Here is a 27,464-nt window from a genome sequence, read left to right as displayed (position 1 = left end):
TAGCAGCCGCGTGCTGAGGGGAGGTCGGGACCGGGGCCGGGCCGCTGCGGCCGCCGCCGCCGCCGCTGTGTCTCGCCGGAGGAAGGCCGAGTATCCCCGCCGGCGGAGGAGCAGCCCCAGCGCCAGGCCTCCCGACGCCCCAGGGCAGCAGTCCCAGACCGCGAAGCCCCCGTCTCCAGCTCAGGGCAAGAAGAGTCCGCGACTCCTGTGAGTAACGCAGTCTTTCAGGCGGTGGGAAAGACCCCCCTCTGTCCGCACGCAACCCTCTCGGCTCCCGTAGCGCCCACTCCACGTGACATCCTGCCTGCTCTGCCCCCTGCCGGCTCGCACGCCAGATGTCACACCGCCTCCCCGCTAGCTGTCCCGCCGCGCCTCGCTGGCCCTCCCCCGTGCCCTCCGTCCTCGAGGCCACTTCCCCGCTCCCCGAGGTCGCCCTTTGTGGGATACGCGTGTCCTGCGCCTTCGCTACGCGCCCCTTCCCCGCCGCCGCAGGCTGCGCCCGCACTCTGACATCTGCGCTCCCTTTGTCAGCCTGTCCCTTCGCCTCGTACGGCGTCCCTCCAGCGTTACATCACATCCCCGTTAGGAAATCAGCAACCCAGCCTTAGGTTCAGAAGTGGGTCCCCGCCCCCCTTCCCATTAAGTAGCTCAAGAGCCGAATGTCGGAGTAGCTTTGCTTGGTCTCCTCCACTCTCCTGAAGTCTGACATCACGTTTCACTCGTAGGAAGCTGGTGCTTAGCGGGGTGAAACGTGGCTCTGCCAATGTTAAGTGTTGTCTTTGACACAGCAGAATCAGATGGGTGTCTTTCAGTGGGTTTCCTTTTGTTTTGTTTCTACTTTTCACTTCTCTGCTTGTGCTTCTGTTCTGACGTAGGAACTTCCTCCTTAAAAGACAATTCTGAAAGCAAGGCTTTTATTACCTAGAGATCCTGGACGGAACCAGAAACATAAATATTTGGAAATGTTTCTGTGTTGGAAATACTGAGTACACATGTTTGTAAATACTATCTTATTAGCCATTGAATTCGGCACTGAAAACAGCATTTGTGTCTTTCGACTTTCAGGAAAAAAATTGGCAAAAGGGAAAATGGGAGTGGGGGAATCAGTTTTAAGTGCCCCCTCCCCTTGATAGTGTGGCAAGATTTGGCTTATCCCAAATTGAAACTTGGAACACACCTGTTCCAAAATTAAGAAGTAAGTCTGTGACTTGCATGCTTGTGTTAGAAGCGTCCCAGAAAGAGATAAAATTCAAAGGTACTCGATGTACTTCAAATTTTTTAATGTTATTTAAGTTAATAAAATCCAGAGAATTTGTCGTGTAAACTACAGTTCTGTGAACAAAGATCTGTAGGTACAAATCATTTGGCTGCAATTGGGATTCTAATTCCGATTAATTCCATAGTCACAGAAATTTTTTAAATTGTATATTTAATCTCACCAATTTGAAAAGAGATATCATTACCCTTCTTTGGATCAAGCTCTTTGGACAAATTTCTTAAACTGCATGTGCCTTCGTTTCATTATCTAGAGGAAATAATGTTAATCCTTAGGAGATGAATTAGAATTAAATATGGCATGTGAAGCACTTAACACAAAGCCTAATACATAGTAAATGCGGTATTTGCTGAACGTTGGCTTTGAGTGATGGTAGCTCCTGATAGAGGTAGAGTAGCGTGTAGTGGTGACTTTATGTAAGCTCTGCAAAATTGGGATTTTTTTTCATTTCTTTCTACTGCCACACTTGGGAAGGTTAATAACTTAATAATACATTTTTTAAATGCTCTTCCATTCTTATCTACTCATCTGAGAGTAAAATACACCTAAACTTTCTTGCCACATTTCCCTCCCACTGTTCTACCAGTTTTACTTACAGCAATGATGTCTCATCCTGATGACACCTAGGACAGTAGTTTTTTTTCCCCCTAACTCTTGGTAAAAAAGTACTTATGAGGTTTTTTTTTTTTTTTTTTTTTACCTTCCACAGTATAGATGTTAAAACAGTTGAACTTGGATGAAGATGACTTAATGAAATACCTTCCATTTTTTCCTGCATATTGTTCCTTGGGAGGAGAGAGATAGTCTTAATTCTTAGTGTTTCTCCTTCTCATCTTTTACCTTCTTTTAGCCTCAGAACTGTTGATTTAAAGTTAAGCAATTTTGATCAGATTGTTAAGATATATTTTCCTAGTAATAATTTCCCACATGCCCTAGAAATCAAAGGAGTTCTAAAACATTTCTGTGAACTAAATCATGATGGAGCAGTAACTGGACCTGGTACTGTGTTGGGCTAGGCTTTATAAAGGTAAATGAGACATGGTCCTTGTCTTTGAGGACTTCGACGGATGAAGGGAAGATGCATTGATTAGTGGAGGTTTGTGCCACATGTATGCATGGTTTACAGATTGTCAGAGAGATCAGCTTTAAAGCTAATTAGGCAAGAAATTTATTTAATACTTTAAGATATTTCAAGAGGTTATTTTCTTTTTCAGTATTTATTTTGAGAGAGAGGAGGGGTGGGGAGGGAGGGACAGAGAGAGGGAGAGAAATCCTCTCAAGCAGGCTCCATGGTGTCCGAGCAGAGCCTGACACAGGGCTCAGTATCGGGGTTCAATCTCACAAAGCATGAGATCAGGACCTGAGTGAAATCAGGAGTTGGATGCTTTACCACTTTTCCTACAGAGCCACGCAGGCACCCCTCATGAGGTTTTAAGTATCAGTTTACTGAACCCTGGTCAAGCATTTTCTGACCTTTTTCTCTATTTTCCTAACAACATATGACAATTTTTAAAAAAAAGAAGTAAGGGATTTAATGTCTGTCTTAATTCCTTGTTCTTTTCAGGTTCTTTCACATATCCCAATGTTTCCTCCTTATAAATTCTTAGTAATAGGTGTTTCATCTACATTTGTTTCTCTTGATTGAAGAGACAGCAGAGTGTACAGTAGTTTAAAAGGTTAATAACCACAGGGATTTGGATTGTTTGAAACCTTTTTCTGTTAGACAGCAAAGTAATGAAGTGGAGAAAGATTGGACTAGATAGTCAAAGTTTCTGCTCCCAGCTTTCTACTACTCACTAAGTGACCTTGGACAAGTCATTTAAGCTCTTTAGAATTGGTGTCTTCATCAATAACCAATAATTTATGATTTGTGAAGTTAGCTTTATAATTAAATGAGTAGGTTAAAGTTTTTATGTACATTTATGCTTATAACAATGTTTTCACTTTCATTGAAAATTCAAAAGTTAATTAAGAGCAGGAAATCTTTGTGAAACGAAATGATTTTTCAGTAATTTGCTCAAAAGAAAGGCATAAAGTTAACACTAGAGACATTTCAAAATAAAACTTAAAGCCTAATTATAAGGAAAGATAAACCATATTTGAAGAAAGGTTATATATCAGTACTTTAAGAGTTAGGTTCATCATTTGCTGTATTTTGGCCAATAAACTCCAGAGTTCAGATTCTTATATTTTAATGCAAGTGTTTATATACACTTCTAATTTTTATTTTATTAAAAATGTTTTTAATGTTTGTTTATTTTTGAGAGAGACATACAGTGTGAACAAGGGAGGGGCAGAGAGAGAGAGGGAAACCCAGAATTCAAAGCAGGCTCTAGGCATTGAACTGTCCCCACAAAGCCTGACACAGGGCTCGAACCCACAAGCCGGGAGATAGAGACATGAGCCAAAGTCGAACACCTCATCAACTGAGCCACCCAGGTGCCCCCTATCCACATCAGTTTTAAAGTATATGGGGGTGCCTAGGGGGCTCAGTCGGTTAGGCATCCGACTTCAGTTCAAGTTATGATCTCACAGTTTGTGGGTTTGAGCCCTGCGTCAGGCTCTATGCTGACAGCTCAGAGCCTGGAGCCTGCTTTGGATTGTGTCTCCCCTTCCTCTGCCCTCCCCTGCTTGCGCTTTGTCTTTCTCTGTCTCTCAAAATTAAATGTTAAAAAAAAAAGTATATGTACGTTTTATTATTTTTTTCCAATTTCATCAAGTTAAAACATGTACCTTTTACTACTAATCAGGAAACTAATTCAAAACTAAGAGTAGGTTAGATTGAAAAAAAAAAGGCTTCTTTTCATTCTGCCATGATCATATGGCCACTGTTTATCCAATGCATTTTATGTAAAACTTCAATAAATACTTTTTTAAACTTCTAGTCTAGCAATTGAGTAACTCTACTAGCTAAAACAGTATTCTTAGAGGTATTCCTACAGGTTTGGGGGGAGGGGTTACAAATGAAGGAAGCAAATACCACTATATTTTTTGGTACATGGAATTCCATTTTTGGTGTATTTTCTTCCTTAAAGTAAAATGGTAGTAAACCTTTGGGTGACACTTTCTTCCTATTTCCTTTTGTAAGGAAAAGGTGAGTGTCCTGGGTAATAAGAATGAAAAGGCAGTAATATGCTGAATTGGAACAGCTTTTGTGACTCTTTGGAGAAAGCTCAGGTTGTAGAAGTTTAAAATTCTGAGTTTTCCTCCTATTGGTGAACAATATGGTAATAGAAACATCTTACCATTCCAAAAGGTTTTTGAAAAGTTTTTGTGTAACCTTTCAAAGATATAGCAATTAAATCTGTACTTCTCATTTAGAGATAGGAAGATTAGCAGTTATCTTAAGTTAATTATTAATTGGGATATTGGTAATTTAAAATTCTACCAAGTTTTTTTTAAAAAAGGGTGAGAAAATGATAGCTGTTCTTTCTAAAGAGAACAGATTTTGTATTATGCTATGGCTTCTGTATTTGTTTGAGTATTTCTTTTGTACTGTAAGAGTCATTTATATGAGGTTTAGTTTTCAAAAAAAAAAAAACTTTTGTACTGCTTCAGAAATACTGTGTGACATCTTTACAATACAGATCCAAGACCTGAGGACTTTTGAATTTGGGTAATGACTCCATGGGCAGGGGTTCATTTTACCACACTCAACAAGACAGAAATGTTAACAAACTTAAGACAAGATAGTAATATTTTTTAAATCAGTTTATAACACATTAAATTCTTTACTGTTGCTATCTAATTTGTAAAGTATAAATTATATTTTTTTCTGAAGTCCAGTCCATTGCCTTTGAAATAGATTTTGACTTGGATATATATAACAAATGAATAATTTGGGGTTTTCTGTTAGGTTTACTAAATTTTTCTTATGAAAATTGTCAAGTATACACAAAACAGAGAAAATAGTACAGTGAAATCCTCACAGTTATCAAGATTTTGCTTATTACCTCTAACTCCTTCTCCCCCCTTCTTTTGGACTGACATCCCTTAGAGGAAATCTCAAGCATTATTTTATTTCACCCCTAGTTACTGCATTTGGTAAAATAAGGACATTTTGTTACATAACAATATAACAAAATGAGCAATACTTTCTTTGTATTAATGTTTTTATAGTTAAAAAGTTTTGAAGAATACTGTAGCTGTGTGCTATCAGATATGATAGCTATTTGAATTTACATTAATGAAAATTAAAAACTCACTTCCTCAGTTACATAAGCTATTCAAGTACTCAGTAGCTACATGTGACTCTCGTATTGGAAAATGCCGATACAGAATATTTTCGTCATTGCAGAAAGTTCTATTGACTGCACTACTCTAGATGCTTCCTGCATCACTCTGGAGATGAACCTGAAAGAGATAAATACCTGTGTTTTAAGAAAGTGTGCAAGATTGTTCTTTTAACAGTTGATTCTCATTTCTTTCAGATGCACAGACAAAGTAACAACTGACAAAGGTAAGACTTGGTCATTTTTTATCTATAATGTACACTACACTGAGTATTTTATAATCTGCTAAAAATAGAATAAATTTCAACCTAAAAATTCAAATTGTTCTCACTTAAAAGTGACTTATTTAGTAAAAGATTATTGGAGTCATTAGAACCTACTTAGCTATTAGGTTTGGGCAAATGGAACATTTTGGCATTATTTGGAAACCAAATCTGTGGGAAATCAAATTATCTAATGTTGGTTTACTGCAGTTTGTTTTTAGCTATATGATTTTGATACACAATATACAGAGTAAATATAGACAATCTTAGTGCCAGTAGAGACTCACATTATAAATGCAGTTTGAAGAATGCGGAAAGAAAAGTATTCTAAGATTTCAGCCTGGTAAATCATTGAATGGGATCATTAGACTGTTTCTATTTAAAAGAGTTTTCTCAAACCAGATACATGTATGAAATGTAGTCTGCTTGTCTGGATTATGAAGTAAAGCTAATGCCCATTTTTTTTTTCTTTTTAAACACTTTTTTTTAAAGGGCTTTATTCTGGCTTTGCAGATTGCATTATTAAAATGGCCCCTAGATGCTGGGCCAGTTGATCATTCACTGTTTGCATATATTTTTTCTAGTTATTGCTCGCGTATCTTGATGCTAAATAAAATATGCAGCATCCTTTTAAAAACTGGATCAAGTATACTTTTAAGTGTATTTCATTTATTGTGTCTAATAGAAATCTACTTACTGAGGCTTGGCCAATTTATTATGTATGTATGTGTGTTTATATATATGTGTGGGTGTGTGCTAATATATACATACATATGTGTATATATAAAGATTTTTCTCTTCATATGAAAATATGTAATATGTAAAAGGCAAGTTTAAAACCTGGATTTTAATGCCATGTAAGAATGACAGTGTGATTAGGAACCAGTGACTTGAATTGGTGTCTGCTTTGTAAATATTTAGATACCAGTTACCAGGTTTTTTTTCCTCTGAATTTTAGAATCTGAGGCTAGTATTTCATACCAGGCAGAAGTATTTATCTTAGGCAATTTTTTGTGTGTGTAGAAAAGTTTGCATGACCAATTTGCTGCTGTTACTTGGAAAATAGAATCTGCCAAAATGGAAGGTCTTACATTCCTTGTTCAGGGATCATTTTGAAATGTTATGTTGAATGTTATGTTGTGATGAAAATGTAGGCAGGTGGCGATCAAGTACCAGAGCAGTTTTTATTAAAACAAAAGACAAAATCCCCAACCTGCCTTTATTAGAGTTAAAGTTACTTGATGTGTCTAAAGAGTATGTATAACGAAATTATTTCAGATTACCTTGAGGAGAGCTTGGAGGATGTAATGGTAATTTTGAATCTCTGTTGGTGATAAATTAATTGCTCTTTGCATAGATGTCTTAAACCAGAAGTTGGTTTGTTATATAGCCATGCAGCTGTGGAGAGATGAAACTGCATGCTGGGGAGCTCAGTCTCAATCAGTTCCGCTCTGATTCACTAGTTAAATGCTCCGGATCTCGATTTAGAGCTCAGCGTTTGAATTCAAGTTCTGCCTTTTATTGCAAATAATATCAATACCTGAAAGTCCAGTAAACTCTCAGTAAAAGGTAACTAAAATTTTGAAGAAATTCTCCAGCTCTCATTCATTTCTTCTGTGGCTGTTCAACCCTAAGCAATACATAGGCACATAAGACAACTGTATCTTACATACATTTAAACAACTAGACCAGGGAATACAGAAATGGAGGCTCTAGTGGTCACTTTTCCCTGTTTTTTAGTATTCAGAATTCACCTTAGTTCTTACCCTTTTTCTTGTCATTTAACTTCTCAGAAAGTTGTTCTGTCACTCTGAAAGAGTTTTCATGTTCAGTTGGCTGCATTTTAACTGAAGTAACTCAACTCATTCCGAAGTTTTTCAAAACTTTGAACAGGTTTTTTAATATTTTCTAGAGGTACTACTAACTTTCTGTTTCATTAATATTGACAAGATGTTTTTAGGATTGTTTTTAATTCTTCTTTACTTAAAACATTAAATTATATCCTTTCCTTCAGTCGAAGATAAGAACCATGGACATGTTTGAACAAATATGTTGGATTTACACAAAAAACAGCTTGCTGTTTTAAAATTATGAAGTTGCAAAGTGCCATGTTCATTTTCTTACACTTGAAATAGTAAAGAAACATATTTGTATTGGTTCCTGTTCTTGTATTTTTTTAACCCAGATGGATGTATGTAAAATAAACGGAAAATGAATATATATATATATATAAAAACAAATGGAAATTTACAAAGATAGTGTTTGTTAATTCATTGAGCAAGTAATAGTTGAGCAACCCATTATGTGTCCAGCACCATTCTAGGTACTAGGTGGTGCTGGTAATCAAATTAGTACAACGAAACACTTGGTTAAAATAATGGGAAACAGGGTTTGATGAAGTTAGGATGTCATGGGAAGACACCTTTTAGAAGGTGATTTTTGAACTGAGACTTGAGTATGCAGACAGACAGCTGGATGAGGAGCATTCCACACAGAAGACGCAAAAGGGAAAACTTGAAACCTGAAAGTTTAGTTTACCACTGACAGAGGATTATCATCACAGTGGAGCTTCCGAGAGTGTTAGCAGAAATTTTGAGGATGGAACCTAGCAGGTTCCTTTTTAATTTGGCTTTATGTTTTCATTCTGTTCTCTGTTTTCAACTAATGCTATTCTTATGGTAATGCAGTATAGTGAGAGTTGGCCTCAGTGTAGTTTATTAGTAATTCCCAGGTTACTTTATCCACTAATTTTCTTTTACTTCCAAATCTCCAACTAAAACTGTCCAAGATGAAACCTTATATTAAAAAAAGGAGAGTAGAATCTCTTAATGTTTACTAAGGTGAATTTCAAGTGCTTCATGGAATTGTAAGTTACTACAGAATTAAATGCATTAGGTGTTTAAGTCATCAGTGTGTTAGTTTTTCTGTTGTAGGGCCTCTCAGAGATTTTAATTGTTTAGTAATGAGCAGTATAAACACCAAAATGTGCAGTGACCCCCTAACTTAATCAACTACAAGAACCTTCCCGCCCCCCAACTTTTTTAAGGGATAGCTCATAAAATTAGAATTTGGAGCACTGAGTGCTTAAAAAGTGTCTTAAACTCTGGATCTCACCTTTATTCAGTTACTCTTCTTGTTACTAGGTAGTAACATTTAGAAAAGATTGCCTAGACAGAGTCCTCAAATAAGTTTGTAACAGATCTGGGAATTTACTTAGATTATTTAGAGCTTTGCCTATTTCCCTTATCTAATTTACAATCAACGTAATATCTGGAATTATTACTAAAATATTAGCTTGTTTTTTTTATTTCTTTCCTGGATCACATCTTCCATTTTTGTTTTCATTGATCTAATTTATATGTTTTCTTTCTTTAAAATATTAGAATTAATTTATTTTTAACAATTTTTATAGTTTTAATTTCATCAGAGTATTTCATTTTTTCCTGTGTTGGAATACCTTGGTTTATTTCCTATCCTGTCATTTCCAGTACCCTTAAACAATATTTGACTATTTAGAACAGGCATTTCCACCTGTTTATCCTACTCCCATTGAGAAAAATCTAACTTTAATTTTTACCATTTGAGTATTTGTACAAAGGACGAGTTGAGAAGTTACTTGGGACATTGTCTTCACAATTCTTTGAAAGATTTTGAGTCTTGGCTGATGACCTGGCATCCCTACTTGAAATAAAATTTTATTGGTTTTGAATAGGAAAGAGTTCTGAAAGGAAAATCACTAGACAAAAAAATAAAAAAGGCATATATTTAGTTTCAGTCTTACTCACAAATATATGATTACTTTTAACTGAAGCATTCTTCACAAATTCAATAATACTCTTCTAAAGTTGGCTTAAATATAAGTTTAAAAAAAGAGCCTTGATTTCCCTTAATACTGCTGATATTGGAATATTTCAAAATGGACTTTACTAATTATTTATGGGAAACAAAGCAGAACTAATTATAGAAATATAGAGAGTAGTCTGATCAGGTTTCAGTGTCTGTTATTATAATGTTCATATCTCAAAGGGCTAACAGTACATAGCATTTTATCTGTCCTGTTTTGTTCCTAGATCTTTACCTTAAGGTAGCAGAAACTGTATTATTTCACTCAGTAGGAGAATGATCTACTCAGACATCTGGTTCTTCATTGGGAATGCCCCATATCCTTTAAACTATTTTTCTAATTCAAATATCTATACCTCCTATGGTTCTTCTCCTCTGTTCTAGTTTTCTAGAAGTGCAAACATCCCTTGTGTAGGGATTGGGGGTTTATCAGCTCATTTCAGTTGTGGGATGTTTTATCAATCAGATAAATGAGACTTTCCATTACATACAAAGAAATAACTTTGTAACAGTTTGCACATTATGATTCAACTTACATAGAAATCATCTCTGACAACAGTAATAAGTTTATTTTGTAATATGTAGTAATTATTTTATATTGAGATCCAATTCCTGCCACAGCCATTTGAGAGATGCAGCAAAATGCCCTGGTGGGGGCAAACAGAAGCACAAATAAACAGGAACCTCTGACAAAAAGGATTTAGCTCTGATTTCATGCCCCCTGACCTTTTAAGTCCAAGAAGGATCAAGCTCCTCTGAATTAAAACTAGCCAGATTAATCTAACTACATCAAGGCAAGCCCCCTTTAGCTTCAGTGCAAGTAATTCTCTTAGAGGTAACTATGGTTCTGTCCTCTGCCTGTCTACTTCATTGCTGTCTTGATCCTGGTTAATCTTCCAACTTGTAGCCTAGTGTCTTTGTAACCTTTCCTCTTCCAGAATTTCTAAACCCCATTTTCTTTACTGTGACTCTGCCTAAACTCTTGTATCACTTATCTGTTGCTGTATAACAAACCATCCAAAAGTTCAATGGTTTAAAATACAAAAATGGTTGTTTCTCAGTTGGGCTGTTCCCTCTTTTTGGTCTTTCAGTCTAGACATTTTCAGGTCATGGTCTCCACAAAAAAGTTTGAAGGCAAAAGCTGCAAGGCATCCTGATGCTACTTCACATGATACAAGATCAACATACAAAAATCAGTTGTGTTCCTGTAGGTTAGTAATAAAAATGTCGAAATTATAAAATTAAATTATACCATTTACAGTAGCGTCAAAAAATTTGTATTACTTAAGGATAAATCTTACAAGACTTGAAAGATTCAAGCATTAGAAAGTACAAAACACTTGAATAAAATTAAAGACTTAATGAAATGAATGACGTACCTTGTTCATGGAATTGAAGGCTCAGTATTGTTAAGATGTCATTTCTCTCCATATTGATCTACAAATGAAATGTAATCCAAATTCCAATCCAGGTTTTTTTGGAGAGTTTTCACCTTGTAAACTTCTTGAAAGGGTCTTAGTAGCCTCTAGGAGTTCACAGACCATACTTTGAAAGCCTTTAGCTTACACTGATCGGGAATCCCACCATGTTTCTAAGAGTGGGGCTGAGTCTTTCAGAACAGAGGAAGGGGTGAATAGATGCTTGATGGGCATCCAGCCATGGCTACTAAACAAGTATAGTCTGTAATTTGTTTAACCCTTACCTCACTGAAGGATACTTGACATTTCAGTTCTTTTTTTTTCTAGGATTACAAGTGATCTTTTTGAAAATCTGTTAAGACTTTGCACCATACATATGCACAAGCTCACTTATCATAAATGCACGCCTTTGTGAGGATTCACAAGGCGAGCCCAATCATGTAGTCATCACCCAGCTCAAGTAATGGAACCTGATCCCTACCCCCAAGTATAATCATCATTCTGACTTTGAACAGCACAAATTTGTTTTGTCATTTTTTGGATTCTGTATAAATGGAATAATGTGTACTCTTGTGTAGGGCTTCTTTGCTTACCATTATGTGAGGTTTCTCTAGGTTGTATTTGTTCTAGATTATTCATTTTCATTGTCCAATAGTGTTCCCTTGTGGGAGTTTATCATGGTTTATTCATTTTACTGTTGATTGGCATTTGTTTAGCTTTAGTTATTGGCCTTTATGACTAGTGCTGTGAATCATATTTTATTAATACAACTTTATTGAGACATAATTTATAAATCATAAAATATACATATTTCAGGTGCATAATTCTGTCTACATAGATTTTTCCTTTTCTGGGCATTTTATATAGAAAATGGACCTGTATATAGAAATATATGTTTTGTTTTTGTGTTTGGCTTCTTTCATTTTACATAATATTTTTGAGGTTAATCCATGTTGTAGCATGTATCAATATTTTCATTCTTTTGTGTAGTACTTCTTTGTATGAAAATACTCCATTTGACTTAATCCATTTATCAGTTGATCTACTTTTTAGTTATGAATAATGATGCTCTAAATATTGATGGACAAGTTTTTAAAAGCATGAGTGCTTTTTTAAATTTTGGGTCAATATCTAGAAGTAGAATTTCTAGATTGTGACTAATAAATGTATGTTTAAGAGCCTCGCAAAGAGTTTTCCATAGTGGCTATGACATTTATGTTCTCTAGTGACAGATGAGAACTTCTTTTGCTCCAGAACCTCACAAGTGTTTGTTATTGTCATTTCACTATTCTGTCAGGCCAGCTGCTTTTGGATGGTAGGGTGCATGGTAAGGCCAGAGTGAATTCCATGAGCCATAGGTTCATTGGTTCATTTCATTTGCTGAGAAGTAAGTTCCTTCTTCAGAAGAAGTGCTATGTGGAAAACCATGACTGGGATAAGACATTCTGTCAGTCCATAAATGGTATTTTTCATAGAAGCACTGTATGCAGGGAAGGCAAATCAATATCCAGATGTTGATTCCACAAAGAACAGAACATTGCCACTTCCATGGTGGAGGTGGTCCATTATAATGAACCTGCCATTAAGTAGCTAGATGATGACCCTGGGGAATGGTGCCATATCAGAGACTCAGTGTTGGCTTCAGATGCTAGCGGTGGCACTAGCAGTGTCTATGCCCATTTGGCCTTGGTGAGACTCTGGGTTTGGTTTTCAGCAGCCTCAGCTCTGCAGCTATAGGAGATCAGGATTTCTCACAGGGCAGGCCTAGAAACTTTCAGGTCATTTATATGGTGCTTGAGCTAGGAATTTAAATCTCTTTAAGCCTATCCCTATCTTTCTCAACTTCGTCCAGTATAATTAGAAGCAACTAGCCAATTTCCTGCTCATTTAGCTTGAAATATTCTAAGGTATTGACTACATAATACCAGAACCTTGTCTGTTATTAAAGAAGTATCTAATCAGGAGCATCTCTTGGTGATTTTTGCCATAGCCTTTCAGTGTTCTCTTGACTACTGAAAATAGAGGCATTGGGGCCTTTAAATCTAATTAAACAATTCTGGAAACCCCAGAACCAATTCAGAAAACTCGTCCTTAAGATTCTGTTCTAGGAAGTTTATAGCAATACAGGCCTGCCTCAAGAAGCAAGAAAATTCTCAAACAACCTAACCTTATACCCTAAACGAGTTAGAAAAGAAGAAAAAACAAAACCCAAACACAGTGAGTAGTAGGAAGGAAATAATAAAGATTAGAGCAGAAATCAGCAAAATAGAAACTTAAAAAAAAATGATTAATGAAACTAGGAGCTCGTTCTTTGAAAAATCAACAAAATTGATAAACCTTTAGCCTCTGTCTCATTAAAGAGAGAGAACTCAAATAAGCAAAATCAGAAATAAGAGAAGTAAAAACCTTTGAAAAAGGATTTTCAAAAAATCCTTTGAAATACAAAGGATTATAAGAGAATATTGTGAAAAGTTGTATGTCAAAAAATGGGATAACCTATAAGAAATTAATAAATTCCTATAAATATATAACTTCCTAAAACTGAATCAGGAAGAAATAGAAAATTTTAACAGACTGGTTATGAGTAATTAAATCCGTAATCAGAAAACTACCAACAAATAAAAGTCTCAGAGCAAATGGCCTCACAGGTGAATTCTACCAAACATTTAAAGAAGAGTTAATACCTATTCTTCTCAAATTATTCCAAAAACTAGAAAAGTAGGGAAACCTTCCACCTTCATTCTATGAAGCTAGCATTACTCTGATACCAACACCAGATAAAGACCTCACAACAAAAGAACTACAGGCCAGTATATCTGGTGAACTTGGATGCAGAAATCCTCAACAAAATGTTAGCAAACTAAATCCAACAATATGTTTAAAAAATCATTCATGATCAAGTGGAATTTTTTCCCTAGGACAGAAGGGTGGCTCAGAATTCACAAATCAATCAGCATAATACGTTACATCAACAAGAGAAAGGATAAAAACATGATCATTTCATATAGATGCAGGAAAAGCATATGACAAAGTAAATCATAGCATCTATTCATGAGAAAAACCTTCAAAAGAGTAAGTTTAGAGGGAACATACTTCAGCCGAATAAAGGCCATACATGAAAAACGCACAGCTAACATACTCAATTGTGAAAAACGAGCACTTTTCCCCTAAGATCAGGAAAATGACAAGGATGTCTACTCTCACCATTTTTATTAACATAGCACTGGACGGGGCGCCTGGGTGACTCAGTCGGTTAAGCGTCCAACTTTGGCTCAGGTCATGATCTCACAGTTTGTGGTTTGAGCCCCGCGTCAGGCTCTGTGCTGACAGCTAGCTCAGAGCCTGGAGCCTGTTTCAGATTCTGTGTTTCCCTCTCTCTCTGACCCTCCCCTGCTCCTGATGCCTCTCTCTGTCTCTCAAAAAAAGGAAAAAAAACAGCACTGGAAATCCTAGCCACAGCACTCAGACAAGGAAGAGAAATAAAAGGCATCTAAATTGGTAAGGAAGAAGGAAAACTTTCACTATTTGACAGTGACATGATACTATGGGGCACCTGGGTGGCTCAGTTTGTTAAATGGCCGACTTTGACTCAGGTCATGATCTCATGGTTCATGGATTTGAGCCCTGCAGCAGGCTCTGTGCTGACAGCTCAGAGCCTGGAGCTGCTTCTGATCCTGTGTCTCCCTCTCTCTCTGCCCTTCCCCTGCTCATGCTCTCTGTTTCTCAAAAATTAATAAACATTAAAAAAATTTGTTTCAAAAGACTCTACCAAAAAGCTAGAATTGATAAATGAATTCAGTAAGGTTGTATGATACAAAATTAATATACAGAAACCCACTGCATCTCTACACACTAATAATGAAGTGGCAAAAAGAAAAATAAGAAAGCAATCCTATTTACATTTGCACCAAAAATAATAAAATGCCAGGAAAGACCTATGCTCTGAAAACTATAAAACATTGATGAAAGAAATTGAAATGACACAAATGATAAGATGTTTCATGCTCATGAAATGGAGAACAAATATTGTTAAAATGTCCATATGACCCAAAGCAATCAACAGATTTAATACAATCTTTATCAGAATACCAACAGCATTTTTTTTTTTTTCACAAAACTAGGAGAAATAATCCTAAAATTGGTAGAGAACTACAGAAGACCTTGAAAAGCCAAAGCAGTCTTGAAAAAGAACAAAACTGGAGTTCTCACAGTCCCCGAATTCAAGCTATATTACATATCTGCAATAATCAAAACAGTATGGTGGTATTAGCCTAAAATTAGATACATATATCAATGAATCAATGAACAGAATAGAGAGCCTAGAAATAAACCTATGATTTTCTGGTCAATTTGTCTTTGATAAAAGAGGCAAAACTATACCATGGGAAGAAGTCTCTTCAACAAATGAAGCTGTGAAAACTGGACAGCTACATGCAGAGAAAGAAACTAAAGCACTTTCTTAAACCATACACAAAAATAAACTCAAAAAGAATTAAAGACCTAAATGTAAGGCCTGAAACCATAAAAATCCTAGAAGAGAACACAGTGATTTCTCTGATATTGGCCATAGGAACTTTTTTCTAGATATATCTCCTGAGGCAAAGGAAACAAAACCAAAATAAACTCTTGGGACTACATCAAAATAAATGCTTCTGCACAGCAAAGAAAACAACAAAACAAAAAGACAACCTACTAATGGGAAAAGATATTTGCAAATGGCATAGCCAGTAAAAAGTTGGTATCCAAAATATATTTTAAACCTTTTACAGCTCAACACTCAAAAAAATCAATTTAAAGAAAGGCAGAAGACATGAAGAGACATTTTTCCAAAGAAGACCACAGACACATGAAAAGATGTTCATTATCACTCATCAGGGAAATGCAAGTCAAAACCACAGTGAAACAAAAGTACAAACCACAATGAGACATCAGTCACACTGGCCAGAATGGCTAAAATCAGAAACAGAAGAAACAAGTGTTGGTGAGGATGTGGAAAAAAAAAAAGGGACCCACATGCACTGTTGGTGGGAATGCAAACCGGTGTTGCTACTATGGAGAACAATATTGGAAGTTCCTCAAGAAATTAAAAACCACTACTGTGTGATACAGTAATTCCACTACTGGGTATTTACCCAAATGTTTATTGCAGCAATAATTACAATAGCCAGATTATGGAAACAACTCAAGAGTCCATTGATAGATGAATAGAAGTAGGGTGTGTGTGTGTGTGTGTGTGTGTGTGTGTGTGTGTATTACTCAGCTATTAAAAAATGAAATTTCGCCATTTGCAACAACATTGATGAATCTAGAGGGTATAAAGCTAAATGAAGTGAGAGAAAAGCACAGTGATCCTGTGGTTTCACTTACATGTGAAATTTAAGGAACAAACCAAACGATTAATGAAAAAAGACCCAAAAAATGGATTCTTAAATAAAAAAGACTGATGATGGGGTGCCTAGGCACCTCAGTGAAGCGTCGGCTTAGGTCATGATCTCCAGTTCATGAGTTCAAGCCCCGCATTTGAGTTTGGGCTCTAGGCTGACAGCTCAGAGCCTGGAGCCTGCTTCAGATTCTGTGTCCCTCTCTCTCTGCCCCTCTCGCATTTGCATACTGTATCTCTACCAAAAGAAAATTAAAAACATTAAAAAATAATAAAATGGGGCTTACTTTAAAAATACATAAATAAAAAAAGAAGAACCTTTTTTTCTTGTTAGCAGAGGGGAGGTGGGTGTGGGGATGGGTGAAATAGGTTAAGGGATTAAGAGTACACTTTACTATGATAAGCACTGAGTGATGTATAGAATTGTTGAATCACTGTATTATATACCTGAAATTAATTGTACTGGATGTAATTGTACTGGAATTCAAAATTCTTTAAGGTATATAAATTAAAAAAAAAAAAAACTCTCGGCCTCTAGAACCCCTTTCCGTAGCTGAGACTGGATTATTAAGGCTCCTTGATTGAGGCAGAACCAGTAGACTATATCTAGAGAGAGATTTATTTTAAGGAATTAGTTTATGTGATTGTGGCTATCAAGTTTGAACTCCACAGCACATACCAGCAGAATGTAAATTCAGGTAAGAGGTAGTGTTGCAATCTTGAAGCCAGACTCCTTGAAATCAGTCTTAGCCCTGATGCCTTCAACTGATTGGATGAGGCTCACCCACATATGGAGGGTAGTTTACTCAGTCTACTGATTTAAATGTTAATCATATCTCAAAAGGACCTTCACAGCAACTTTTAGGCTGGTGTTTGACCAACTGCTAGGCACCATAGTGGGGCTGGGGAGAAGAGGGTTTCCCACACAGCAATCAAGCAATGCTCCGACACCAGCAGGATATCCCAAGGATTCAGTTCAGTTCTGTTACTCTCTGTAAGGAAATAGCATCAGATTCCAAAGGTTGAGGGCTCAGTCCTATAAGACTACTCCCCCACACTTCCATTCACATGCCAGTAGTAGGTCCAGGTTACCTGTTCTGAACTATAAGTCACAAGTTCCCATGACCCCCTCTGTGTATTCAGTTAATTGGTTAGAGCGGCTCACAGAACTCAGAAACGATTTACTTACTAGATCGCTGGTTTATTATAACTCAGAAACAGCTAGATGAAAGTGATATTTACAGCAAGATGTGAGGGAAAGGGTGAGAAGTTTCTGTAACTGAACCAACCTGAGTTCACTCCTTGGTGAGTTACAGATAGAAACTACACTACATAAATTGTTGCACAAAGGAAACTTTATTTGCAACAAATAAAGTGATCACAGGGAATAACTTCCAAAGCTGTGACTCCCCAAAATGAATTCCTTTTATTTAGGGTTAAGATGAATATTTAGATAGAGATGCCTTGTCATATGTAGAGACAGGTATAAGGTCACATATATGTCTTAAGGAAACATGCCTGTACATAAATTGTATGTTATGTAAATGAGGCTTGTGCTCCTCCTTGGGTGGAGCTTTTAGTTTTATAGTAGTTTTATAATCGGTAGTTGTTGGTCATTCTTGAGGTTACTCCATGGTTCGTGGGCACAGGCGCAAATCTGTTAGAAGTGGGTGGTCTGGGCTGGCTGGAGGTCTTGTCAGGGCACTTACTGTGGCTTGAGGGGTGGTTTCAGTTTCCATTTGAGTTAGGAAATAAGCTAGAAAGAAGAGCTTAAAGAAAAAATGTGAGGCAAAAGTCAGTGAGTACCAGCCGTTGTCTAACTGATGACACGTCCCTTCCCTCCCCTCCCCTCTCAGAGCGTGCCATTCTCCCCAGATCTCCGAGTGTTTACCAACCCAGAAGTTCTTTGAACCCTACCTTGGGCTTTTATAGAGCCTTCACACTAGCTGCGATTGATTGATTAAATCATTGGCCATTGGTGATGAGTTCAATCTTCAGAGGTGGGGAGGGGAACTAAAATTTAGTTAAACCCTCTGGCAGCCAGCCCCCTTCCTTAGGTGGGATACAAAAGTCACGTTATTAACATAACCAGAAACACTTTTAACACTTAGCAATTTCTAAGGGTTTGGGCAACTCTGAGTTAGGACATTGTGAATGAAGACCTATTATTTTTTTTATAGATCACAACATCATACTAGCCTAGTTGATAACTAAAATTAGCACTTAAATGACATTAAATTACAATTCATGTCTTCAATTTATAGCAGATTTTATGTTCTTATTTCTTTAACTGTTGCTTTTGCTTTCTTTGTTTAATTTGTTCCTTTTTTCCCTTTCCTTAACCCTTTCTACTTTTGTTCTATTTTCTCAGCTTAATACATTAAAGGATTTAAATCTTGCTATCATATTTTTTTAATTTTCCAAGAGCTTTTCTTTAGTGTATAACTATTCTTTAATTATGAACTTGCCTCCCACCAATACATAGGTATATTTCTGTGTATATTTTATCTGTTACCTGAACTGCCATTTCTTTCAAGTTTTTTTTCCCATTTGTTCATTTAGCCTCTTGAGATTTTTGTCAAGTTTTTGGTGTTCCCTAACTTGATTTTTAGAGTTAAGTGCTAAAATGCTGATTGGGAAGTCTGTGTGCACAGATTAGACTTCCTGTCCCTTGTAAATGGATGATGTGGGCATAGTCTTTGTGTGGGCCATTTCATTTTTCTCAGAGAGAAATTCTGTATCTCTGGTAATAGGGGTGGGTGGGGGATCAGTGAGGAGGGTCCTCAGCATTTATTATTTTGCTTCCATCTAATTATCCCTATTCTCTAATAATATTTCAACTCTTCTCTTACCTGGAACTGTTGATGCCAGAGCCTGTCTAGTTCAGCCTTTTCTAAATAGTAAACCTGCTTGAATGGAGAGGTGGTTGCTGGCAGCATAGGATAAAAGGGACTGTGCATTGAAACGAACTTTTAAAACCTTCCAACTGCTCTTTTCTCTTTTCAGGCTTACCCTTTTTTAGAGGCACCTTGTGACTCTGATTCCTATTTCATTCTGAAGTGGCTGTGTGTGTGTGTGTGTGTGTGTGTGTGTTCACTTATGGTTTGTTTCCCAGTCTTCTAGTATAAGTTTAAACTCTATTTATTTGATGTAAAAAGTCTTTATCACTATCCTGGTTTGGGTCTTCTAAAATTTTGTTGAAATGAAATCACAGTACTGTTGTCTCCTTTTGTGTTCCTCTAACTTTGTGATTCTTAGTCATTTTTAGTTCTTCTCTGTCACTTTAGTGACATTTTAGAAGGAAGCAGACAAAAAAACGTATATTTAATCTGCTGTTTAACTAGAAGTCTCTTGCACACTACTTAAAACTTAAAATCGTAGTTAATTCGAATATTCCTTTTATTCTATCTGATCTTTGTGAATTACATTGATCTCATTAAATCTATTTCTGTTGTTTTGTTTCTTGCATCCTTGAATGGGAAGAGTCAAAGAGTGAACTCTGTGTTGGAGATGATCTTAGGGATCATCTCTAATCCTTCATTTTATAGATGAGAAAATGGGAGACTCTCAGTTATGTCTTAAGCAAAAGACATTGCTCTAAATTAGTGTCTCAAAACATAATTTATTGTTCCTTGTTCTTCGGTTGGCTGGATACTTCGGCCGTTCTCCTGGGCTGGTCAAGAAGCTGTGGTCAGAGAACAGCTGAAAGGGCCTGACAAGGCAAGATGGCCACAGCTGGCATGTGTAGCAGTCGGTGCTGGCTGTGGGCCAGCAGCATGGTTTCCTCCTCATGGTCTCTCATCCTCCACTGGGCTAGTCCAGGTTCTTGATGAGATGGCAGTCTCCGGGCAGCTTTCCAAAAGGGCAAACCTCACTTGCAGAAGTGCCTGTCAGGCAAATGTGTGTCACATTTGCATCTTCTTATGTTATCACCAAAACTCTCTTTATATTCAGTTGTTTTGGATCTTTCTGTATCACTAAAAATCTTGTGCTGTGGTTAGACTGAGAGGTTAGAAAGTTGCTTGGTGGACACGGTATTACAAAAGAGAGTGTATGAAAAGGAGAGTTAGATGATGCCAGCATTTCCTAGCCTCAAGTTACTGGATAGCTCACGCAGCCTTTCTGTAGGTGTAGCCAGAATTACAATGTTTGACCACTGCATTTATTTTCTGTTGCTGTGGAACACATTATGACAAGCTGAGAGCAACACCCATTTCTTATCTCTTAGTTTTCCTGCATCAGGAGTCTGGACACAGTTTAGCTATGTCCTCTTACTGAGGGTCTCATAAGTCCTGGAATTAAAGAGGAGGTGACCAATAGATAGTTGGTTATAAATGTCTTGGTTAGACACTAATTGAACTCTGGGAAGTGGATGAGATTGTGCAGGTGTTTTCAGTGAGAAGAGAAGCAGGCCAGTAAACACCACCATTTCAAGTAGGGCACGGAGAGCCCAGATGAGACTGAGAAGGATGAAAAGTCCAAGAAGAAGAAAAAATGTAGAAGTTAAGGAAAGGCAAAGAGTTTTAATTTTTAGAAGAGGGTGGAGGTGCCTGGGTGGCTCAGTCAATTAACGGTCTGACTCTGATTTCAATCTCAGGGTCTTGAGATCGAGCCCTTCTTCAGGCTCTGCACTGAGCATGGAGCCTGCTTGGGATTCTCGCTCCCTCTCTCTCTGCCCTTTCCCAGCTTGTGTGGCCTCTCTCTATCTCTCTCAAAATAAATTAAAAAGCATTAAGAACTCGTTTAAAGGAAGGTAGCTGGAACAGTAGTGGCAAGTGCTACTGAAAGATTACCCATGATTAAAAACAAGAAAGTCTCCATTAGCTTCTGTTCAAGGGGTTTATGGATCAACTCTATTCCATTACAGTTAGTTTTCTTTGGAAGCCTTCTTTTAAAATCCTACTTATATTATACACTTAAAACTAATAATCCTGAGGCATAAGTTTTACCACATCCCCAGAGGAGTCCATGGCACACAGAGGTAAGAGCCCCTCTCAGCATTGGTGGCCTTGGTGAAAGCAGTTTTAAAGGAACAGTAGCATCACAACGAAAGTGATATTCTATAGAGATGTATATTGTTCATTATACAAGGATAATGATGCATAATGCAAAGATAGAAAAAGTGCGTGTAGAGGACAGAAGTGAGCTTAGGGTTTCTTTAGTGTAAGAGCATCGTGGCTGAAGAGCATAGTCTTCAAAATCAGACAGCCTGAATTTGAACTCTGCTTTGCCCTGAATTTGCCATGTGACTTTGGGACATTTTCTTAACTTTTCTGTCTCAGTTTCCCTTTCTATAAAGCTAAGGAAGTAGGTAAGAAGTACCTAATGGAGTATTTTCAGAATTCATTGTGAAATGATATACATGAACTACTTAGAACAGTGGCAGTCACGTGATAATATTCCATATTATTGGTCATTAATTAGATTAGCCCAAGTGCTAGATCCATTTTTGGGTGACTTTGTCCATGTGCTGCATTTTCATTGTGTATTGATTTGCAGTTTAACTATTAAAGGGCAACCCTTTCATAGTGCGTGGGCAGTGCCTCCCTCCTGGTAAAGCATCACCATCGGCTCTCATTCACTATCCTGAGTACAAATTAATACCCTGAGGAAGAGGACTACTTATGATGGATACCGGCAAGAGTAGATTACAGAGAGAGTGAATGTAGAATAAGAGCAGATGCTAGGATTGAGCCATGGCATTAAAATCTAAAGGACAGCGTGAGGAGGAGGAAAAGCTACTGAGGACAGGAAACCAGGAAAGTAGGAAAAAGACTGAGAGAGTGTGATACCGTGAAAGCCACTGTCAAAAGATAAGATGGGAACTGAAAAATGTCAATTAGATTTAACTACATGGAAGACACTGGAAACCTCAACAGTAGCAGTAGAAGTTTCAATAGAATAGCAGGGGCCGACACCAAATAATCCACAAATGCCTCTTTCTTCCTAGCTCAAGGTCTGCTCATTTTGTGCCTCCTCCCCCTCCCATCTCAACCTATCAACCTTTTATCCATTAGCATTTTAAATTAAGGTCCTTATTAAAATTAGATACAAAATTGCATCCCAGCTGATCTCCTTAAATTGCAACTCTCAAACCACCTCTCCTTTCTTATGAATCCATCGTGTGCCAGGTTGATCTCCATTCAGGTCATGTAGCTCTTAACTCTGCAACCTTCCGAGATTCTATTACCTGCCTAACTTCACTTTTCTTCAGCTCGGATCACGAGCCTCTACAATGTAGATGAATTTTACTTTCTCAGCTTTATTGCTCACGGTGTTCCTCAGGTGGACCACATTGCTCCCTGTGATATTTCTGAGCCCCCATAATAACGCTGAGCTTTTATGTTTCTGCAGCACTGTTGTGCTGTTTCCTTTTCCTAAACTTATCCTCAGTGTCAGTGTTACACCCATACTTTAGTATAACTTTTTTTACATGCCCCAGATACTCTGCTACACTACATTCTACCATCAACATATGAAAGAGTACTTAGGAGAGAATGGATTGAAAGACTGAACAAAACAAAATTGTACTTTGGTTAATTTTTTAAATAGATTTTACCATACAAAACTACTTTTGGAACAGAGGGACCAGTGAATAAGCCAAAAGTTGGGAATAGCTAAAAACAACATATTGTTGAGGTTTTCTGTTTCTTCTTGAGTTACTTTTAATATGTCTGTATCTAAATGTTTGTTTATTTCATGTAGTTTATCTAATTTGTATATGGCTGCTAATTACGTTCTCATAACCCTTTTTATATCTGTAAGATAGTAATAATGTCCTCACTTTAATTTCCAATTTTAGTAATATGAGTCCCTTTTTTTTCTTAGTTTAACTAAAGGTTTGTCCATTTCTTTGATCTTTTCAAAGAACCAACTTTTAGGTCCATTGGTTTTTCTCTGTTGGTTTCTATTTTCTTATTTTATTTATCTCTGCTCTAATCTTATTTCCTTCCTTCTGCTAGCTTTGGCTTCTTTTTTCCCTTTTCCTTTAAAGTGTAGTTAGATTATTGATTAGACATCTGGGTTTTTTTTTTCTATTTTAATGTAGACATTTATATCTATAAATTTCCCTCTATGCACTACTTTTGCTACAGCTCATAAGTTACGCTGTGCTGCGTTTTCATTTTCACTTTAAGTATGTTTTTTTTAATGTTTGTTTATTTTTGAAAGAGAGAGAGACAGTGAAAGCACAGGAGGGGCAGAGAGAGAAGGGGACACAGAATCAGAAGCAGGCTCCAGGCTCTGAGCTAGCTGTCAGCACAGAGCCCGATGTGGGGCTCAGACTCACAGACTTGTAAGATCATGACCTGAATTAAAGTCAGACACTCAACTGACTGAGCCACCCAGATGCCTCTTCTCGTGTTTTCTAATTTCCTTTGTGATTTCTTCTTTAACCAGTTTGTTGTTTGAAGAGTGTGTTGTTTCCACTTATGTCTGAATTTTCTAGTTTTCTTTCTGATAACTGATTTCTAGTTTCATTCCATTGTGATCAGAGAACATTCATTATATGATCTCAGTCTTTTAAAATTTCTTGAGACTTGTTGTGTGGCCTAACATATGGTCTACCCTGGAGAATCTTATGTGTGCACTTGAGAAGACTATGTATTCTGGTTTTATATATATCTGTTAGGTCTGATTTTTTTATTGTGTTGCTTAAGTCCTCTGCTTCCTAATTGAACTTCTGCCTAGTTAACTCTATCCATTACTGAAAGTAAGGTATTGAAGTCTCTATCTTATTTTAGTACTAGCTAGTTCTCCTGTCATCTCCTGTCATTCTGTCATTTTTTTTCTTCATATATTGGTATGTATAGGTTTATAATTGTTGTATCTTGATTGACCCTTTTATTAATGCACAGCATCTTTTTTTGTCTTGTAACAGTTTATGACTTGACATCTAGTTTTTCTCCTGTTAGTAGAGCCACTTGCTATGGGTTGAATTGTTTCCCCCCCAAAAAGATGTTGAGTACCTGTAAATGTAATGTATTTGGAAATAAGATCTTTGCAGATAAATAGGTCTTTTATGGTAATTTGCTATGGAAGCCCTAGAAAACAAATACAGAGTTTGATCCTGGAAGTGTGAGGCATTGCCTTTAAATGTACATGTGGTTTTGGCTAATGGGTAGTAGCTGAGGGAGTTCTGAGGCAGTTGATGAAAATCCAGCCTGGATTGCCTTAAAGAAGGTTGGGAGAAATGTAGACGTTAAAGACAATCTGAGGAGGCCTTAGCAAAAAATGATGAACATGTTAGTGCACAGTAAGAGAGTGGATCTTTTGTATAAAGAAGCAGATAACTTAGCTGAACTATGTTCTGTTGGATAGAACATAGAACTTCTAAGTGAGGAACCTGTATTTTTAGCTGAGACAATCTCCAAGCAAAGTGTGGAAAATGCAGTCTGGTATCTTCTTGTTGCTCCATACAAAAAGTGAGAGGAAAGAGATAAATTAAGGAATGAACTATTAATATTAAGCAAAAAGAAACCAGTACTTGGGATTTTTCTGTTGTGTGCCTATTAACACAGGTTTTTAATTATTGTTTTATTAACTTGGCTTTTAAGTCATGTCGGCAAAAAATGAGTTATAAACCAAAAACACAATAATACTGTTTTATATTTACTTATGTAATTACAGTGTTTTATTTCCTCATATGGATGTGAGTTCTTTCCTAGTGCCCTTTCATTTCAGCCTGGAGGACACCCTATGTAGCATTTCTTGTAGGGCAGGTCTACTAGTAACAAACTTTACTTTTGTTTATATGAGAACATCTCCATTTTGTAAGGATAGTTTGCCAGATATAGAATTCTTGCTTGACATTATCGCTTTAGATATGGTATCCCTCTGCCTTCTGGTCTCCATGGTTTCTGATGAGAAATAGGCTGTTAGTGTTACTGAGCATTTCTTATACCTGTTGAGTCACTTCTGTTAAACTGTTTTTAGGAGTCTCTCTTTGTCTTGGCTTTTGACAGTTTGACTGTAATGTATATTGATGTGGGTCTCCTGAGTTCTTGACATTAAAACAGCCAAGGGGTGCCTGGGTGGCCGGGTTCAGCATCCGACTCGGTTTTTGGCTCAGGTCATGATCTCACAGTTCATGAGTTCAAGCCCTGCATCAGGCTCTGCACTCTCAGATTTTCTCTCCCTGTCTCTCAAAATAAATAAACTTAAAAAAAAAATAAAACAAACAGCCAACTATTATACCAGTAAAATGGGTTTAATCAGGAATAGCAGAGGATTTACAATTCTGGACAAGCAAGGATAACAAAAGTGATAGGCAAGTCCTCCAAACAAAGGAGAAGAGCTTTCGGGCGGGGGGGGGGGGGGGCATTATAAACGCAGAGTCCAATGGAGTAAACTGGGAGTTTAAATATAATGTTTCATTGGCTGAGTTGTGACTGTGTCTCATAGGCTGGGCTGTTGTCAGACAAGGAAAAATCTTCCTCCTGCTGGGGAGTAGACTAGGCTTCTTTCTGTTGGGAATGCATGGTAAGTCTCTTTTGTCTCTTTCTCTTGGGTCTACAAAGAATTGTAATGAGTGGTGTGCCTTGGGCCAGCCAGCTCCACTGTAAATGTTTCCTTTATTCAGTTTCAAAGAATTTGGCCTACTTGGAGTTCATGGAATGTTTGTTTGTGTAGATTGACATCTTACTAATTTTGAGAAACTGTTGGCTTTTATTTCTTCAGATATTCTTTCTGCTCCATTCTCTGCTCTCTTTCTAGGGCTCTTGTGTGTATGCTTAAGTCAGTATGCTTAATAATGGTCCCATGGGTATCTTAAGCTCTGTTTACTTTTCTTTTTGTTGTTTAATTGGATACTCTTATTTGGCCTGTCTTAAAGTTTGCTGATTCATCTCTTTCCTCAGATCTGTTTAATGAAATCTTCTAATGAGTTTTTCATTTCAGTTGTTACGCTTTTCAGCTACAGAATTTGATTTTTTTATAATTACTACTTGTTTATCAACATCCTTTATTTGTTTAGACATTATTCTGATTATTGTTAGGCTAAAAGTACTCATTGATATTTGTCAATGGTTTATACCCTTTAGCCTTTTGAGCATATTTTTTAAAGCCATATTCCTTGTCTTGTTTTATTTCTAAAGGCTCTGTTTCCTTTAGCTTACGTTCAATAAGCAATTTGATCAAGATTCCCTTAAATGTCTTGTTTGACTCGTCTTCACGAGTGTTCATGTGGTTGTATAAATGTTTGAGTATTTTCCAGAGTTTTTACAAAGTTGATTCTGGCAGGTGTGTGTGTGTTTCTGATCAGGTACATTTTTGCTGACAGCACTCTGATAATGCCTTTCTTTAAGACTAGAGTTTGGGGGAATGGGGTGGTATTCCACAAAATAGGCTATTATGCTTTATTTATAAGAATAAGAAGTTCTCTAGTGGATAAGATGAACAGCATGAGAAGATGTGGCCATACGATCCTTCATACTGAAGAAGAAAAGCTTTGCAGGAAGTGGAATGGGTTTAAAGTTCAAATTAGTGTCTTTGGGTTGAGTAAAAAGGAAGAACCTCCATATATAGTTTGTTTGTTTTTTGAGAAAGGGTACGTGAGTGAGCAGGGGAGTGTCTGAGGGAGAGGGAGAGAGAATCCCAAGCAGGCTCTGCACTCAACACAGAGCCCAATACAGGACTTGAATTCACAATTGTGAGATCATGACCTGAGCCAAGATCAAGAGTCAGACATTTAACCAAATGAGCCACTCAGGCACCCCTTTGTTATTTACTCTTACAATACTTTATGGAGGGTGTTGAATTGCTCTCTGTGAAGAAAATGGTGTATCTTAAAAGTACTCATGACCTACCTAGATGGAGAAGACCTTGATTATTAGTCTTAAGACATGATTTTTATATCTAGGTCTGCTTTTCTAGCTTTGTGATTTTAAACAAATTGTCTTTGACCTTCCAGTTATTTTATGGATAAAACTCATTGGATTGTAGGTAGTTGAAGATATTTTAAAATCTAATCCTTTATTATTATTATTATTATTATTATTATTACTACTACTACTACTACTACTACATTATTTTGATACTTAAAATAGTTTGGAC

General features: G+C 37.0%; 1 protein-coding gene across 1 annotated transcript in view; it reads left to right on the top strand.

Moving 5' to 3' along the window:
• The window catches only part of ZFP91 (ZFP91 zinc finger protein), a 43,566-nt gene that overhangs the window by 1,744 nt on the left and 14,358 nt on the right, over window positions 1-27,464 (top strand). The window contains exons 2-3 of the mRNA XM_029915468.1: window positions 4-207; window positions 5,707-5,735. Coding sequence (XP_029771328.1) covers window positions 4-207; window positions 5,707-5,735 — 233 coding nt within the window. The remainder of the gene's footprint in view (window positions 1-3; window positions 208-5,706; window positions 5,736-27,464) is intronic.

Source organism: Suricata suricatta, chromosome 11 (assembly GCF_006229205.1).
Source record: "Suricata suricatta isolate VVHF042 chromosome 11, meerkat_22Aug2017_6uvM2_HiC, whole genome shotgun sequence".
In the NCBI taxonomy this organism is placed as follows: Eukaryota; Metazoa; Chordata; class Mammalia; order Carnivora; family Herpestidae; genus Suricata; species Suricata suricatta.
The sequence above is the reverse complement of the archived record's forward strand: the minus strand, read 5'-3'. Positions and strand labels throughout refer to the sequence as shown.